Below are 17,407 nucleotides of genomic sequence, written 5' to 3'. Positions count from 1 at the left end.
AATATTGACAAGCCCCTTGGTGATTCCTGTTGATTGAGAAGCGAGAGCCTGGGACCAGCCCCAGCAGATTAATTGGGAAGCCAGGGACAAACACCATGTTGGGTGGCTGCCATGTTGATGGGAGAAAAACCAGCCACGGCCTCCGGGGGTCTGAGGTGTAGTCACAGCGGGAGGCAAGCAGGGGCCAGTGCTTGTCAGAAGCGGCCTCCTCTGGTACAAAGCGATTAACCGCCCAGACTGGCTGAGGGGCAAGGGTCCCCCACAGGGAGGTCTGATGTTTAAGTAACCAGGAAGTTCACCCAGTACTCATCCGACAGTTGAGGTGTTACGAGTGCCTAGTGGGCGGTGCATTTTCTGCCACTACCGTGCCAATGTGTGTATCCCACGTAATACCTGATCCTCGATGTTCCAGAACATCTTGTCTGCTCCTCTGCTGCCGCCTTTGGGCCTCTGAATTTTAAGTACCTGGTTATGAATTTGTCTCCCACTTAATACCAGGAGTTCCTCAAGGGCAGGAATTACCTGGTTTACCTCTCAGGGCTGGGCACACAGTAAGCACTTCCTGAACTGTTGAAGGAGCATCTGGTGAACTTCCTGGTGACTTAAACATGAGACCTACTTGCCAGAAACCTCTGTCCCTCATCCAGACTGGTCTGATGATTTCTTTCATCTTAGAGGATGCAGCCTCTGCTCTTTTTGCTAGAGTCTGGAGATGATAGAAGTATGGTGTGTAGGGAAGGCACGTTTATATTCAGAGTGTCTGTTTCAGAAGAACAAAGCACTACCTCTTCCCTGGTGGAAGCTGTTCAGTGTAATCGACCTGCCACCAGGTAACTGGTTGGGCACCATATTGGGACTCCATGTTGGTCTCTGCTCCTGGTTGACTGGGCGCTCAGCAGTAGCCAGGCCAGCCTTGGTGATTGGAAGCCCATGTTGCTGAGCCCACGCATGACCTGCATCCCTTCCACTGTGACCCACTAGGCAATGGCAGAAGTGGCTGCAGAGGGAGCCTGACTGGTCCCCGTGGGATGGGTCACACCTCAACTTTAAAGGATGATTGAAATCCTCCTCTGCTGAAGTTACCCTTTGATGAGCATTAACATGAGATACAAATGTTTTCGTATTCTTTGCCCATTCAGAGAAATCTATCAATATACCGGTTTCCCAGACCTCCTTGTCATCAGTGTTCCAGTGATATTCCTTCCAAAGTTCCTGGCCATCCAGCAAAACCATTTTCCATAGCCTATAAATTGGTATAGACTCTTTTTTTTTTAAATTGGAGTATAGTTGTTTTACAGTGTTGTGTTAGTTTCTGCTGTATAGCGAAGTGAAGTAGAGTTCCCTGTGCTATACAACAGGGGTATAGACTGTTATCTGTGGCCATTTCTTCCTTCAGGCAAAATGCACAACCAGGTGCGCTGTTCAGAATTTTCCCCACCAGGAGGATTTCCTTCCACTGTCCTCTGGGGATGCTCCAGAAAGGGACTGTAGTGCTGCAGCACCCACCTTTGAATTTTGAACCCAGTTTACATTGATTCTGAAGTCATAAACCGTTGGGTTCTACTACTGCCCGCTTGGTTTTATCGGCAAGACTTCCGCTTTAATATTCTTTGGAGAGGCTCAACCCAGTGGAAGGATCTGTCACTAGACAGATCTTCTCTCTGATAAGTTGAAATGGTCCCCCATCCTGGATCGGCTCCCAGCATGCCTGCTCGTAGGATGAGCGTCCTGAGACTCACCTCCTCATGACAGCCCTGTAAATACTTGCAGGCACTGGCTGAGCCCTGCCTCTAGGAATGTCTCTCAGCATCGTATTCAGCTGTAGCCAGGCACTGTGATGTCTGGTTTCTCTTCTAAAGCCCTATACTGCCCTGACATGATTCCCACAGCCATGAGGTACCCTCAGGACTCAGAGACCAAACTATGAGATCAAATAGCCTTTATTTCCAAGAACAAACGAGATTCTCAGACAGCAGTAAATGGATAGAGTTAGCTCTTAGACAGTTATGTTCATTCAACAAATGTCTCATGAGTATTTAACCATGTGTAAGACCTGAAGAGTGTGATGATGGATCATATCCGTGGACTACCCTGGACCGGTTCAGGAAGAAGAGCTCGAAGCGCCCCCTTCTTGATACCAATAGCACAGATACAGAATGACTGTAAAATGTCCAGAACGCATCTGATGCTTCTCCTTCCCTCCCCGAAGCCCCTCTGATAGTAGCAGGAAGTGGGAACCAGTGTTAGCTTCATGCTGGCCTGGAGCCTAGAATGAATGATGCTCGTTTCTCCTGACATCTGAATACTAGGTGGCGATGGTTACATTGTTTGGCCCGAGTCACTCACGCGTGCCATTGTAGTTGCAGACAGCATTCCTGTCTTGATGCCTAAGCAAGATTAGAAAGGTCTAGCAGTTGGTTTGTTCACTTTCCATGTATTTTTAGAGATATTTATGATCCCATTACTATGTGATCTAACTAGTGTGCAGCAAGGGACTTTCACTGCCTTTGATCAACACTCCCTGGTTCCTAAGATACAACTCATGGTTGTCTGCCTTTTTGCAGCCTCAAGGCTTCCGGACCCCTTAGTGCTCAGCTCTGTTTAACATTCTGTGCTTCTATTTGCCATTTAATAATTTCCTACGATTCTTTCTTTCAAATGCTGAGGAGGGTTTTGGGCATGCATATATTGTTTCTTAAAAAGTACTCAACGTGTAATAGTGGTATATTGTTTTAGTTAAGCCACAGGTAGTTCGTCTATCCATGTATGTGCCTATGTATTTATCTATCATCTACCGTGTTTAGGCTCAGCTATACATACACACAGACACAGACGTAGACATAGACACACACACATGTTATGTTTAGAGTAAAATACACACCCAGGCATACACATCCATGGTGATCCTGTTACCCTGGGACAGTTCTACAAGGGCTTCAAATCATTGCTTAATGTCTAAAGGTATTAAAGGCTGTATTAGGATCTCGGTCTTTGTCGTGAACATGCAGTAATGAAACTTATATAACTCTCAAGTTTAAGGAATTTAGTGCTCCGATCAACCGTAAAAACCTATTTGTGGGCGTTGAAGCATCTGACTGTATTTAAGAAGCGTTTGTTAAATTATCACTACTGCTTTCACGGTTGTCACCAGCATTCTGTTGAGGGCGGGCGGTCAATGAGGAGGGTTAGCGCAGCAGAGGGAGACCGAGGGCGCTTTGTGGCCGCCTCGGAGCCCTCTCTGTGCCCAGTGTGACCATTGAAGCCAGGCCATGGACACATCAGTCACAGCACTCCCCAGGTGAAGGCGACAGCCAGTCTTCACTGTGGGCGTCGTGACACATCCCATGGGCATCGCTGGGCTGGGCAGGCAGGGCATAGGGTACATGCTTTGCCCTACGGAGCGAGGCTGTCCTGGCTAGAGAACTCCAGGCCCGGCTGTGAACGTCACTGCCAAGGATGCGGTGCAGGTGGTACCAGCTCAGGGCCCTCTGCCTCCACCAGCAGGTGACCCAGGTCCAGGTGTTCATGGTTTAGACTCCTCTAGAGGAGAGGGGTGATCTTGCGTCGTCTTGCAAGGGTCGGGATTGCAGGTGTTTCGAGCCCTGATGCAGGAGGCTCAGGAAGAGGCCTTTAGAAACCCACAGATGTCTCCCAGAGAGCTGGGCTGGTGTGGTGACATCAGCGGCCCACGCAGCCTGGGTTGGGAGCCGGCTCTGCCCATGCTGTGCTGAGCAGCTTGGGAGCATCACCTCTTCATCCCGGCCTCGGCTCTCCCCCAGCGAGCCCGGGAGGTTGACACTCACGACTTGAGAGCTCCCACCTGCCTCTCCCCTTGCCGTTGGGGAGGTAACCTCCCTGCGGTTATTGCATTTTACATCGTTCTCTGCCCCCTCCCCCACCCCGCCTGCCCAGCGCTCCGGAACCTGCCTCCCTATAGACGAGCCATGTGGCACGGGGGTCGAGAGCTCTGACCTGAGAGCCAAGCAGACGAGAGTCTGAATCCCAGCTCGGGAAGATGGGTTCCATGAAAGTGCCCATCTCTCAGGGCTGCGTGAGGATGCAGGCGATCAGGGGCGCCAGCCGAGCCCGGCAAGTAGAGGGTCTTGTGAGGAGGAGCCCCAAGAACCCGTAGACGGGGGCCAGAGCAGCCGCTCTGATGGCCTCGGGGCTTCCCCACAGATGTTTCCCTCTGTTGTATTCAGATCAGGTAACAATGGGCCCGCTGTTCTGGGCGGGGCCTGGGGTGGTCCCTCAGATCCCAGCAGCCTGAGCCCACTGGGAGGGCTGACGCTTCCCTGGCTGGACGTCTCGACGATGGACAGGGATCTCAGTGACGGTGACAGTAAGTACAACCTGTCAGGGCGAGGGGCGCCCGCCTCCGTGGGTCGCGGAGCTGAAATCTCCCCACTGCCCTCAGCGCTGTCTTGGTTCTGCGTCTGTGCTGCTAGAGCATCCCTTCCTTCCTTCCTTCCTTTCACACGTAAAGCCCGTTTGCAGCCTGCAGGCTGTTCTTCCATTAGGTGCCTCGGGTGAGGACTTTCCTCCCTAACCACGGAACACTGTCCAAATCTTAGATTCTCTATCCTTCCTTCTCCGATTGATAGTCACCCCTCCCCCGCCCAAGCCAAATGTGAGCCTGGATATCAGGCTTCTTATTTCAGTCAGAGTTGCATCAGTTCTTAGATGAGGTTAATTTTTTTTTTTTTTTTTTTTTGCGGTACGCGGGCCTCTCACTGTCGTGGCCTCTCCCGTTGCGGAGCACAGGCTCCGGACGCGCAGGCTCAGCGGCCATGGCTCACGGGCCCAGCCGCTCTGCGGCATGTGGGATCTTCCCGGACCGGGGCACGAACCCGTGTCCCCTGCATCGGCAGGCGGACTCTCAACCACTGCGCCACCAGGGAAGCCCAGATGAGGTTAATTTTAAAGCAATGTCAGTGAAAGGTCTTTACGCACGATCTCCCTCTAGCAAAAAGCTCACTTGTTCATTACTGCTCAGGAAACATAGTCCAGGTGACCCCATCTTGTCATTAGTGGGACAGAAATACAATGGAATCTAAGAACTAATTAAAGAGATGAAGAAGGAAGTGGTATTTTAAGAAGAAATGTGCTGTGTTTTAAAACAAGAAAGTTGGAGAGTGAGTTTGGAATGGACAACGTGGGGAGTATCAGGTTGGGAATTGGCAGGCTAGGGTTCCAGTCCTAGCCCTGCTGTGAGTTGGCTCTGTGATCTTGGTCAAGTCACTTAACCTCTCTGAGCTTCAGTTTCCCCATCTGTAAAAGGAGATTGGTCAGGAGTTCTTAATTTGAGGACCATGAAGGTGAAGGCAAAATACTGTATGTGGGCTTTGTGGGGGGGGAGGAGGGGGAGGGGGGGAGGGGGAGGGGAGGGGGAGGGGAAGGGGGAGGGGAGGGGGAGGGGAAGGGGGAGGGGAGGGGAAGGGGGAGGGGAGGGGAAGGGGGAGGGGAGGGGGAGGGGGAGGGGGAGGGGGAGGGGAGGGGGAGGGGAGGGGGAGGGGAGGGGGAGGGGGAGGGGAAGGCATCCACAACTTTCACTTGAATCCCAGAGAGGCCCGTGACCCTAGTACATTTTCAGAGTTACCGAACTTGGTGACTTTGAAGGTCCTTTGCAGGCCCAACACTCTTTCCTGCCCTTAATGTTGGGGTGTCTGAGCTTTAAGCCTCAGAGCTGCAGTGGGATATGAAATGAACCTATGCTAATCTGAGAGAGCTCAGTTTAAATTTTGTTGGAGTCCTTTTTCATATTGAAGTGAGAGACTGTACCTAGATATTTTAGCATGTATTTGAGGAGGACCGACTCTCTGATATATTGGACTCTCTGATATATATCTCTAATATATTGGAAATTGTGTATCCATAGTCTTATTCTAATAAGCTTCTACTAACAGTCGAATGCAGTCTTTCCTCTTAAAAAATACTGCTCATTAGCATTCTTTCAGTTTATCCTTGGAGTTTGTTGTAGTAGACATGGGCTATGTCAGATCTGCATTCAAATCCAAGCTCTGCCTCCTAATTGCTGGGTGACTTCGCCTAAGTCACTTGACCTCTCTGAGCTTTATTTCCCCCAATAAAAATAGAGATGGTGTCATCTTGCAGAACTGGTAAAAGATTAATTGGATGTAAAGTGCCTAATATATCACTCAGCCCAGCGTAGGCATGGAGTAAATGTTGACTCTAGAGAATTATCAGATTATGTCCCCGAGAGCTTTAAAATTAAACTGCTATTAATGGAAAATATTACCACCATGGTGTTTCTGTTTTGGCATCAAGCTTTTTGGTAAGCAAGGTAAGAGGAAGGTGAACTCTTTTTAGTTCCCTTAAAATTCTAAAAACTCTGATTCTGCCGTAGGGTCACCCTATGTGCTGGTTTCCAACATAATCAAACCTCAGGCCGGCATTTAGGGTCTACTGCAAGATGTGAGATTGTCCAGAAAGTTTTTAGAAACAAGATTGACGAAATCTGAAACTAAGTAAAGTTTTCTCCTGGTTTCAGAAAGGGAGCCTGCTATGGGACTTCTGTAATTTATTTATTTATTTTTAAAGCTTTTTCTTTCTTTTTTTTTAAAATAAATTTATTTTATTTATTGTTTATTTTTGACTGCATTGGGTCTTTGTTGCTGTGTGCAGGCTTTCTCTAGTTGCAGTGAGCAGGGGCTACTCTTCGTTGTGGTGCGTGGGCTTCTCATTGCGGTGGCTTCTGTTGCAGAGCTCGGGCTCTAGGCTCACAGGCTTCCGTAGTTGTGGCATATGGGCTTCAGTAGTTGCGGTGTGTGGGCTTCAGTAGTTGTGGCACAAAGGGTCAACAGTTGTGGCTCACGGGCTCTAGAACACAGGCTCAGTAGTTGTGGCGCATGGGCTTAGTTGCTGCACGGCATGTGGGATCTTCCTGGACCAGGGCTTGAATCCGTGTCCCCTGCATTGGCAGGTGGATTCTTAACCACTGCGCCACCAGGGAAGCCTGACTTCTGTAATTTAAATGTCTCTTCTTAGGTGAGAGATGGTTGTCCACTTTAGCCAGTTGAGTTACCCTTCCCAGTCACTAAAGTGTTGTCCCCTTAGTTTTTGAGTCTACAGTGTGGGGAAGCTTCAGAGAGAGAATATCTTCCTCCAGTAACATAGTTTGGTACCAAAGTAGGCACGGATAGGGACATTCTGGGTGTCGCATCCACTTGGAAGTCACTTTCAGCACCACCTCTGTCAGATTTCAGTGCTTTAACAATGATTAATCAGGGGCAGGAGACGTGCACTCCTTTGATCACCTGAAATCAAGGGAATGGCATTTTAAAAAGGGAAAGATAGGGCGTCCCTGGTGGCGCAGTGGTTGAGAATCCGCCTGCCGATGCAGGGGACGTGGGTTCGCGCCCCGGTCTGGGAAGATCCCACATGCCGCGGAGCGGCTGGGCCCGTGAGCCATGGCCGCTGAGCCTGCGCGTCCGGAGCCTGTGCTCCGCAACGGGAGAGGCCACAACAGTGAGAGGCCCGTGTACCGCCAAAAAAAAAAAGAGAAAGATAAGGGGGTTATCCACGAATTGTGCCTTTCTCCACCAGAAAAATTCCTTCCTATGCAAAAGAAAAATAGCTGGCGTCTGGTGAGCAGAAACACGACCTGGGTGGCACTTTGCAAAGCTCTCTCGGCAACCACTCGACGTGTGTGCCTGGAGCGCTGGGGTATTCACCTGAGTAGAAAGGCCTTGGGGCTTGGAGTCAGGCTCTGAGTTCTAAGTACTGTTTCTGTCTCTGCTATGCGCCTGTGAGCTTTTGCTGTCTCAAATCACATCTCTGAGCCTCATCTCGTCCTTCTACTAAATGGGGAAAATAGTGGTTGTCATGAGGTGCAAGAGAGATCATGGAGCGTCCCTCACCGAGGCAGTGCGTGAATTAGGGGGCAGTGGTCCAGCTGGACGGCCACCCTGGAACTCAGCCCAACACTGTGGAAATGGTGACGCGGCTGGTGGCCCCCATCGGAGCACCCCACGCTGGGTGCCACCCAATGTCCCGTGACGTCCGCATTCCTGTTGTGCCCGCTGAGATCTGCCCAGGAAATGACGTGTCTGCCCGTGCTTCAGCCTGGAGGCCTTTATTTTCGTCCACAACATAATGGGGAGTTTAATTTAGCTCTGATGAGTTGCCAGAGGTCATTGTGGCTCCCAGTTGATGGATGGAGCTCTGAGCGCCCCACCTCTCATTCTTCCCGTCTTCCTGCACTGTTGTTGGGTTTCCAGCAGGACAGAGCAGCCACGTGGCGTCTTCTCGTCCAGGGGAGTACTGATGCCCCAGCGGAGACAAGACTTCCGGGCAGGCGGGGACCCTCCCAGGGGAGGGGGCTGTGATGGCCTTGCCTTTCTTTCCACGCTTGACATTTTCACTCTTGTGCACTGGCTTAAAGGAGCACCGGGAAAGAGGAAGACCCGCCCTCCTCGGTCCAAGGCACTGACCGAACATTTATTCCATGCCAGGCTCGGGGCTGAGAGCTGTATCCACGTTGTCTCGTTAGGTGGGCCCTAATGCCACCCGCTCTCTTTCCCAGCTGGAGGAGCTGAGCGCTGGGAGGGTGCGTGTCCGGCACAGTGCCATGTGTCACCTGGCTCAGACGGCAGCATATCGGAGCCCGGGTTCCTCAACACAATGCCCAGGGATTCTGAGTGCAGCCACCCCCATCCCCACCCTGGCTGCAGTCCAACCCTGCCCCTCACCTGTAATTCTTTTAACTGCGCTCACAGACACTGCATGGACCCTGCCCCAGACAGGTTCAAATTCCAGCCACCACCTTCCGGATCCCCTCAGAGTGCCCCCGCACAGGTGGGTGTCAGGTCAGGGTGGGCAAAATACGCCTCACGGACCAAAGCTGACCCACCGCCTGTTTTGTAGTTTAGTTGGAACGAGCCACACTTACTCAGTTGTCTGTTGTCTGTAGCTGCTTTCAGGGTACTGCGGCCGAGGTGAGTAACTAAGACAGACTGTACAGCCCATAGTCTGAACTGTTTACCACCTGGCTGTTTGTAGAAAACGTTTGCTGATCCCTGGGTCCCTGGTGGCTGGAGTAGCAGAGAATGCTAATAAACTTATTAGAAGCGAAACAATATTGAGAACCAAGGCTCGAAGAATAATTCCGGGGGAAATCTCATCCTGGGGATTTCAGGACACATTGGCAGGCGTTGCCGCTTTGGGATGACGTCACTTTACATCGCACTCGCGTGCGTCCCAGGCCTCTCACCTGCTTCTTGGCAGAATCATTTGCTTACAAAGATAAGCAAGGTACTCTCTATATCCACAGACGTTCTTCTATTTCAGCTTCCTTTGGAAGTTTCCTGCAAGGAGACAGAACCGTAGAGACGCATATGTAGTGCTTATTATCAGAGGACAAGTGCACCCCTCATGGGGGAGGGGTGGTAGAGCAGGGTTGTTAATTTGTTTCAATGACACCGCCTCCTCCCTCTCTGTTCTCGGCCATGAATGTTCTCAGGCATCAAGAGGGACGGCTTCAGGAGGCCAGAAGTAGGAGCTGCAGTCTCTTCTTTGCTTGCTGTGTTCCCTTGGTGAAGCGGTCACAAGCCTGCCCAGGTTCAAGGGGAGGAAACGGAGACCTGTCTGTTGATGAGAGGAGCAGCAAAGAAGTGTGCCCGTCTGTTATTCAGTGTCTGTCTCCTAGGGCTGGGGAATATGATACCGTTTATACCGCACCTGTCCCGCTGACTGGCACAGAGTAGGTGCCCAGCAGATAGGAGCTGCCCTTCCGAATGTTTGTCTCATCGTTATTACTACCACTGCTACTGTCATACCCCCAACCCCATTGCTGGCCGCCCTACAAGTATGTTGTGTGTCGTGAGGGGGCCGGAGTGAGACTGACTGAAACCGTGAGCCTCTCTACGACGCACCTGCCCTCACCCGTCAGGTAGCTGACAGGAGTCGCCTTCGACCCCCTCCTCCCCAAGGCTCAGCACTGCCCGTTCTTCCCCAGGTGTGATGGACCTCAGCTTCGAGGCCGAGAGTCCTCTGGCGCCCCCGGCTGAACTCCTGGAGAGGCTGCCCAGCTGTGACTGCCTTCTTCAAGGGGACAGTGAGTCTGTGTCCCTGGGGGCTTGGGTCCCACAGCCTCTTCCCGGGGCTTATGCTGTTGAGCGGGCATCTCTGGAACAGGCCGGGCTGGGAGAGCTCCCCTGTCCCCTGGGGGCCCTGGGAAGCCCCTTGTCGCCATTGGGAGGGAACGGGAGGACGGGGCATAGGCCCTGTGTCCATGGACATTCCGTGACCACGTCCATCTCCACCTACGACCAGGATGCTGCCGGTCTTGGAACCCAGGATGCCAGATATTCTTCCCACCTTCGGAGGCCCCGGGGAGGCCCCGGGAACAAAGGTGCTGGTCTTCGTTTCTGGAGCACAGGTGAGCCCCGACAGCCCCCACGGAGCCATTGCGCGGGGTCACGCGAGATGATCCTCAGGTCACCTCTGTCCCCCGACAGCCCTCCTCGGGGATCTCAGGGGCCACAGATTTCAACCCAGACAGTGCATCAGGACTCCAGACCCAGTGGACCAGAGTCTCCAGGGATGGAGCCTGGGAGTGTGTATCTTTCCAAGCTCTTCAGGTTGTTTGGCTACCAAGCCAGGGTTGAAAACTCTAGTCTAGATCAGGGGTTGCAAACTACGGCCCCCGGGCCAGGTCTAGCTCACTGCCTCCTTTTGCCTGTCAGGTTTTATTGGTACACGGCCGTGTGTTTTTGTTTCCTTACTGTCTGTGGCTGCTTTTACCCCGTGACAGAGGAGCTGAGTGGTGACACAGAGGCCACGTGGCCCGCAAAGCCTAAAGTATTTCCTATCTCGCCCTTTACCGAAAGTCTGCTTGATTGGAGACAGAGCTCCGGCTGTCCGGCCAGCTTTGGGCGGACAGGAGGAGGAGCCGTGCCCATGCTGGGTCCAGGGTGGCCGTGTCCTGCCGTCGAGGGTGCCTTCCTGGTGCTTCTGGCCCCGCTGCTGCCTGGACCCCCTCCCTTCTCCTCCGTGGCCGCCCTCCCTGCGTGCCTGCAGACGCCCCTTCTTCCGTGGAGTTGTCCCGGCCACTGCTGCGCCCACGCCCTCCATCTGCTGGGCACTGTCTGTGGGCACACGGGCCCCTCTGTGCGCTGGGCCGGGGGTGTCGGCGACACAGCGTGCGTTGGTGAGGGCTTACATTTGGAGGCAGGCTGCCGTGGAGAAGAATGTGAAGATGGGGGGCAGGGCGGAGGAAGGGGCCTCAGCTCATGGCATTGGCGGGAGGGCTTTGCCGAGGAGGGACAGGGCAGTTGGGCCTCAGGGGAGTCTTCCAGGAGGAGGAGAGGTGTCCCGAGAGGGGGCCGAGAAAGGGTCCTTCCTAGTCTGCCCTCCCAGCCTGCACCACTGCCGTCCAGCAGGCTCACGGCGGGTCTCTGTGGGCGCCACTGTCAGAAGGTTCTCGGCTGGGGTCTTCCCCTGGGCATTACTCACAATTCCTCTGGCTGAAGTCAAGGTCCCAGAGGGCAGGAACCTCGTCTAGTCCTAACTCTGCCTCCTCCTAGCTGTGTGAAATCTTCTCTGGACCTCAGTTTTCCTTATCTGTAAAGTGGCATAATTCATCTTTCAGTGTTTTGTTTCTGTTTTTTCATTTGAGTTCTAAGACCCCATCAGCCCTTCTCCGCAGCTCCAGACCTCAGCTAAAGTGGTTTTGCTGTCCTCTAGAAGGACCTGCCACTTTCCCACTGGGCATCTGTTCACACAGTTCCTGATGCCGGAGATGCGCTCACCAGCTGGATGTCCGAGGGCTCTACCACTGCTGTGGACACGGCCGGGGGACCCCTGTCTCCGGGCCTTGGTTTCCATCGGCACCGTGAGGGGGCTGGCTGGCCTGGGTGAGCCCGCAGGCTCTCCCCGACCCACCACCCCTCTGCTCGGTCCCCACCAGAGTCCCCGTGGTGACAGAGGAGGTGGCCCGGGAAGCCCTCCTCAGCTTCGTGGACTCCAAGTGCTGCTACGGCAGTGCGGCCGCCGGTGACCTCGTCATCCTGGAGCTGAAGCAGCAGGTCCTGCGCAGGGTGAGGGCTGGCCGGAGGGCGCCTGGTGAGGCCGGGGAGAAAGGAGTCTTGGGGAACAGTGCGTGTGAATAGCGGTGACATTGTAGTGAGTTATAATACGAGGAATCACGGTTGTCAATCACCAGAGAACAGCTCGAATGCCCTAGGCGTCATGGATAGCGCATTACCTATATGTCTCACCGAATCCTCATAGCTACCCTTCATGGTAGGTATCATCGTCACCAGTTAGGAGGAATTGGACATTTAGAGAGGTGGAGTTACTTGCCCCCAAACACGCAGCTAGAAGTGACCGAGCTGGGATTCAAACACAGGTTTGCGGGCACCGAAGCCCTGTTTTTAAAGACACAACTTACCTGCTTCCTGGAGGGGTGGCCTGGAACGGGCCGTCTCCTCCCCTGATCCCAGCTCCCTCTGCCTCCCCCCAGTTTCATCTGTGCCAGGGGTATTTATTCATCACCCCCAAGCCGGAGGCTCCAGGGAGGTCCTGTGCTTGGTACCAAGACCACACAAGGTGACCCCACCTGTGTCACCTTCTGCCTTGACAGGGACAAGTTGAAGTTCACATTTCCTAGTGTCACTGGCATAGCCGTCCCCTGGAGGGCACACAGTTGCAGAAATCAGCCTCGCAGGGAGTGGTCAGAGCAGGGATTTGAGGTACGAGGTCTCTGTGTAGCTGTGTGACCTTGGGAAAGTCACCTGACCTCTCTGAGCATCCCTTTCCTCACATGGAAAAGGAGGAGCCAGGCGATGTCCGAGATCCCGTGGATGAGGATCAAGAAGGAGGATCTCGACCTCAGGCAGATACATTCCCCCAGGGGTGCTCGGAGTGGCTGATTCCAGCAGCCTCCATCTGTCAGAGGGCAATTTTTGCTTCAAAACTTGCCTCATAGACCATTTCTGTGTATAAAGAAATTATACACATTATCCTGAAGGTGCCCAGTGGTGTGTCTGTCAGGGGAGGTTTCCTGGGGCTGAATGACCCCTGGCAGATATGTCCCAGGGCATCTGCGACGCGAGTCCTTGCTGCTGCCAGCCTGTTCTGAGCAGCCCTCGGGCGCTGGCCGTGCTTGGGAACTTCTGTTCTCCCTGCTGAGCCCAGGGGTGGGGAGCTTCATCCTTTCTCATGAGGCTCTGTCTTCCTAAGGGCACGTGTGAACACACTATTTTTCCTTTGTAGTATCGACTAGAAACCTTCAGTGAATCCAGGATAAGTGAATGGACTTTTCAGCCCTTTACCAGTAAGTGAGTTGTCTGAAATCAGTTTGATTCGGAGTGAATATGGCCGGGATTGGTGGAGAATGTCAGGACTTGTGGCTTAGCCGCCAACCCCGAGGAAGATGCTCTGCTGCTCGGAGCCTCAGTTTCCCATCCCCCATCAAAAGAGAGGGTGGCCTTTCCTCCTGGAGACCTTCCAGGGCTGACGTTAGCAGACGCTTCCTGTCCAGGAAGTGGCTTGCAGGAGGTCCTGCAAAAGTCTAGTGTTTGCGTTTGGCCACAGGCTGGTGCTGCCACACGGGGCCAGACTGCAAAGGCAGCCAGTGTGCTCGGGCGTCTTCCTGCCTCCTGGGCCACCCCCAGCGCCTCCCCGAGTCTCTGGATCCCCACCCCATTCAGTGTGCTGTGTCACCTCTGCTGGACCCCCTAGAGGCTTAAGGCTCTCTTTCTGGGAAGCTCTGTGCCCTATCTGTTTTCTGGTTCATCCTTCGAGACTTAGCTCAAGGGTCCCCTCTTTTATGCAGCCTTTGAGGATTTCTTCCCTGCTGTCCCCTCCCCAGCAGAATGAGTCAGTCTTCTGAGTTTTTCAGAACGCCTTATGCAGCTCTTGTCCAAAGCACTTCCCATGTCATACTCTGTTGTATTGTGATGTAGTCTCTCTCCTTGAACGGAGGAGGAGAAAGAAGATGGTGGGGATGGTGACAGTAGTGATGACAATCCTGGTTTATTGCTCCCTCGGCATGTACCAGCCCTGGGCTAAGCTTTGATACGCCTTCTGCTGTTCAGTTTTACTACCGTCCTCCATGGTAGGTGCCACAGTTATCCCTGGTTAGAGAGGAGAGGATTGCAGGGCAGAGCGGTATATATAGGTGGAGGAACTGGTGTCGAGTTCCGCAGCCAGGAAGTACAAGAAGCGGGAGGCAGCCAGGTCTGTTCAACTCCGACGCTTGGCTGCCTAGCCACAGGCTCTAAGGGGACCCTTACCTACCAGTCCCTCGGCCCCAGGTTCTAGCTTAACGCCTGCACCAGGTGAAGGCTCCGTACTATTTGGTGAATAAATGAAGGCTGGTCCTTGCAGCCATTTGCTGCTCTTTGAACAGCCCCTTTCTCTGTCAGACCACTCCGTGGATGGACCACAAAGAGGGACCTCCCCCAGGCTTTGGGACATCAAGGTCCAGGTTCCCCCGATGTTTCAGGAAGATACCAGGAAGTTCCAAGTCCCTCACTCATCATTGGTCAAGGTAATGTGTTCACTGGAGTCTCTGCCCTTCTCTCGGAGCTGGTTTTCCGGCACCGTAGTTTCTTCAAACTTTATCCTTTTGAAAAGGAAACCCAAAATCCAGGCTGGTGGTTTATTCCTTGCCCATCAAATAAGCAGAATTCTAAGAAAACCCAGCGTATGGGATGTAGTCCCCTGCGAAATTCCGTGCAAATTAGGGAATGTTCACATAGCAACAGGATGGTACGAAATTGTCACCAGATTCAAATAGCGAGCATTCACATTCCTAGACCATCTGAGGGTTTTTGTCTTTTTTATTTTTTTGACCTGTTGGGAAACAGCTGAATGAAACATATAAAATAAAGTTAAAGCATCCCTGGGATTTTTTTTTATGGAAGTCATTAGGGGAGTAGAATTTGACATCCACGCTGTTTTACAGAAATATAATCAGGACAGGTAGTGAGGGTAACCTAATGTGTTACAGAACCACAGCTGAGATGTTTTATGTTCTGTGCTCATCTAATTAACTGCCTTGTTTTCACTTTAGAGCTTGATTCAAGCGTGTCATTTTACCCTCTGAGTTTTCATAGCATCATAAGACGAAGAGGACTTTGAGAGATCAAGAAAGTGTTTCATTCTGTTCTCCAGGGTGGAAAAGCTGTTTTGATTCAGCCATTGAATTCCAGTAGCTCGCTCGCTGCCTTTTGCAAAAACACCCTCTGTTTTTTTATGGCTTCTATTCCCAAAGGCCACTTTAGCCACCTAATGGGCAAAGGATACTGGCTTTTGTGGTTTCGCCTGGGAGTGTGAGTTAGGACATGGGAGTCGGAGACCTGGTCTCCCCGTCTTAGCATCCAGGGCCGACTGGGCTGAGGCTCCGGGGAGATGGTAATGTGATCTCCTTGGCTTGGTGTTCAAGGCCCTTTGGAAGCCTAGTCACAAATGGTCGTCTTCCCACCATGGCCTGAATTGTTATACCTCGACCTGGGATGCTGACATCATGGGGGTGGGGTTGGTGAAATCAGGAGCTGCTGGTACTTGGAAAACCAGACCAAGGAGAGCGTTCACTCTCAGGAATGCCACAAATGCCACGGGCATGGGCGCTACAAGTGCAGCAGCTGCCACGGGGCCGGCACGGTGAGTCACATGTGGCCGTTGGTGAGTATGTGATGTGGAGCAGGGCCACGTGGGGATGGAGGGCTGGGCTGGCAGCCTGGGGCTCCCTGCGCCAACAGTGGGCCCTCCGACAAGTCATCCTCCCTCTCCGGGCCTCCATCTTCCTACCTGTAAAATGGGAATGTTGGAGTGGGTGGTCTCTATTGACCTTATTTCCCTTTGATGGTTTATGATTTTCATTCTTCTCTCCTTTTCTGCTCCACCTACAAACATTTATTGAGTACCTGCTGGGTGCAGGAGGACTGAGACCTGGGGTCCTTCTCACAGGGACCCTCTGTCCGAGGGGCAGACTGGCAAGTGACCAGCACTTGTAGTGCAGGGGCCAGTGCCGGCCGAGAAGTGAAGTTCAGGGCCTTTGAGGGACACAATAGACTCGGCCTTGGATTAGCTTCCTGGGGCTGCCGTAATAAATGACCACAAACTGGGTGGCTTAAAGCAACAAATTTATCCCCTAAGAGTTCTGGAGGCTGGATGTCCAATACCAAGGTGTCGGCAGGGTTAAGAGCCATCTCATGCCTTCCTCCTGGCTCCTGGCAGCGGCTGGCAGTCCTTGGCTTATAGCTGCCTCACCCCCATCGCTGCCTCCGTGTTGCTTCCTGGCTTCTCTGTGTGTGTCTCTGTCTCCTCACGGGCTTCCGATAGGGACACGAGTCATTGGATGTAGGGCCCACCCTTCTGCAGTATGACCTCACCTTTACTAATTACATCTGCAAAGATGAATTCCAAATAAGGTCACATTCTGAGGTTCTGGAAGATGTAAATCCGGGCGGGGACGACCGCGTATACTATTCAGCCCCGCGCGGGCCCCTAAGCGCCAGCCAGGCCCTCGTGGCCTCAGCGTTCTTTGCAGGATCCTCTAGGCTACTAGCCTTCCCGGCAGTAAGTCCACGCCCCTCACGTGTTCTCAGCTCTCCCCACCTCCCCGTTTGTGCCTAACCCCTTGGACACACACTGACTACTTGCTGCAGTAAACCGGCCTCCTCTGTCCTCTCTCTGCCCACGCGCCCTTGCACCCACCTTCCGCCTGCCGCGTGCTCGTCCCTCTACCCGCTCCGCACGCACCGTGGGGCTCCGCGGTGGCTGCACCTGCTCTGTGTCCTCCGGTGGCCTTCGCTGGTGGCCTTTGCTGCTCCCTCCCGCCCCTCCTCCTCTTACCCCCTTGTCCCTCAGGCTTTCCCTGGAATGTCTCCGGAGCGCACCCCGAGCCCGCTGTGAGGGCATAGCCTGGTCCATCCCTGGGGGCTTCTCCAGCACCAGGGAGGGCCAGCCTGCCCCCCTCTCCCCGCCCCAGCCGTGGTTGTTTGGTCAGGGGACGGTCCCAAGGGTCATGGGGTTGAGAGAAGAGCAGGAGAGGCTGAGGTCTCAGGAGAAACAGGATGTGAGGATGCAGAGTCTCTGAAGCTACAACTGGAGGGGTCCAAAGATACACTGCATTTTACAGACAAGGGGCGAGGCCCAGGGAGAGCAAGTAGGGAAGTGACAGCTTGGGGAAGGTCACAGGCTGGGTTGGAGCCAGGTCTCAGGTTGCCCTTTGCCTGCTCCCCGGGAGGCGGGCGAGGGCTGAGGCCACGTGTGTCCGCAGGTGCGGTGCCCCTCATGCAGCCGGGCCAAGCGCAGAGCCAGGCCCGCCCGGCGGTGTCAGATGTGCTCGGGGTCCGGCAGGCAGAGGTAAGACGGGGCTCCCCGGCCCCGAGCTGAGTGCTCTCACGGGCGTTCTTGCTTTTTACTGCCTGCCCTC

At 53.5% G+C, this 17,407-nt stretch overlaps 1 protein-coding gene across 13 annotated transcripts in view; it reads left to right on the top strand.

The window, feature by feature from the left end:
• Positions 1 to 4,215: 4,215 nt before the first annotated feature.
• The window catches only part of SSUH2 (ssu-2 homolog), a 227,192-nt gene continuing 214,000 nt past the window's right edge, over positions 4,216 to 17,407 (top strand). For 7 of the 13 annotated variants that reach the window (XR_012323905.1, XR_012323906.1, XM_073787598.1 and 4 more), the window contains exons 1-8: positions 4,216 to 4,342; positions 9,977 to 10,075; positions 10,294 to 10,399; positions 11,930 to 12,059; positions 13,237 to 13,297; positions 14,391 to 14,515; positions 15,413 to 15,630; positions 17,252 to 17,337. Coding sequence is in view for 11 of the 13 variants with exons in the window: in XM_073787598.1 (XP_073643699.1) it covers positions 4,315 to 4,342; positions 9,977 to 10,075; positions 10,294 to 10,399; positions 11,930 to 12,059; positions 13,237 to 13,297; positions 14,391 to 14,515; positions 15,413 to 15,630; positions 17,252 to 17,337 (853 nt within the window). In the remaining 2 variants the exon portion in view is untranslated. Of the gene's footprint in view, positions 4,343 to 7,547; positions 9,722 to 9,976; positions 10,076 to 10,293; positions 10,400 to 11,929; positions 12,060 to 13,236; positions 13,298 to 14,390; positions 14,516 to 15,412; positions 15,631 to 17,251; positions 17,338 to 17,407 lie in introns of those variants that run through there. The other 6 variants (XM_073787601.1, XM_073787600.1, XM_033865322.2 and 3 more) reach the window with 2 other exon arrangements.

The sequence above is a fragment of the Tursiops truncatus genome, chromosome 10 (assembly GCF_011762595.2).
Source record: "Tursiops truncatus isolate mTurTru1 chromosome 10, mTurTru1.mat.Y, whole genome shotgun sequence".
Lineage (NCBI taxonomy): Eukaryota > Metazoa > Chordata > Mammalia > Artiodactyla > Delphinidae > Tursiops > Tursiops truncatus.
This window is presented reverse-complemented; position numbering and strand designations above follow the sequence as displayed.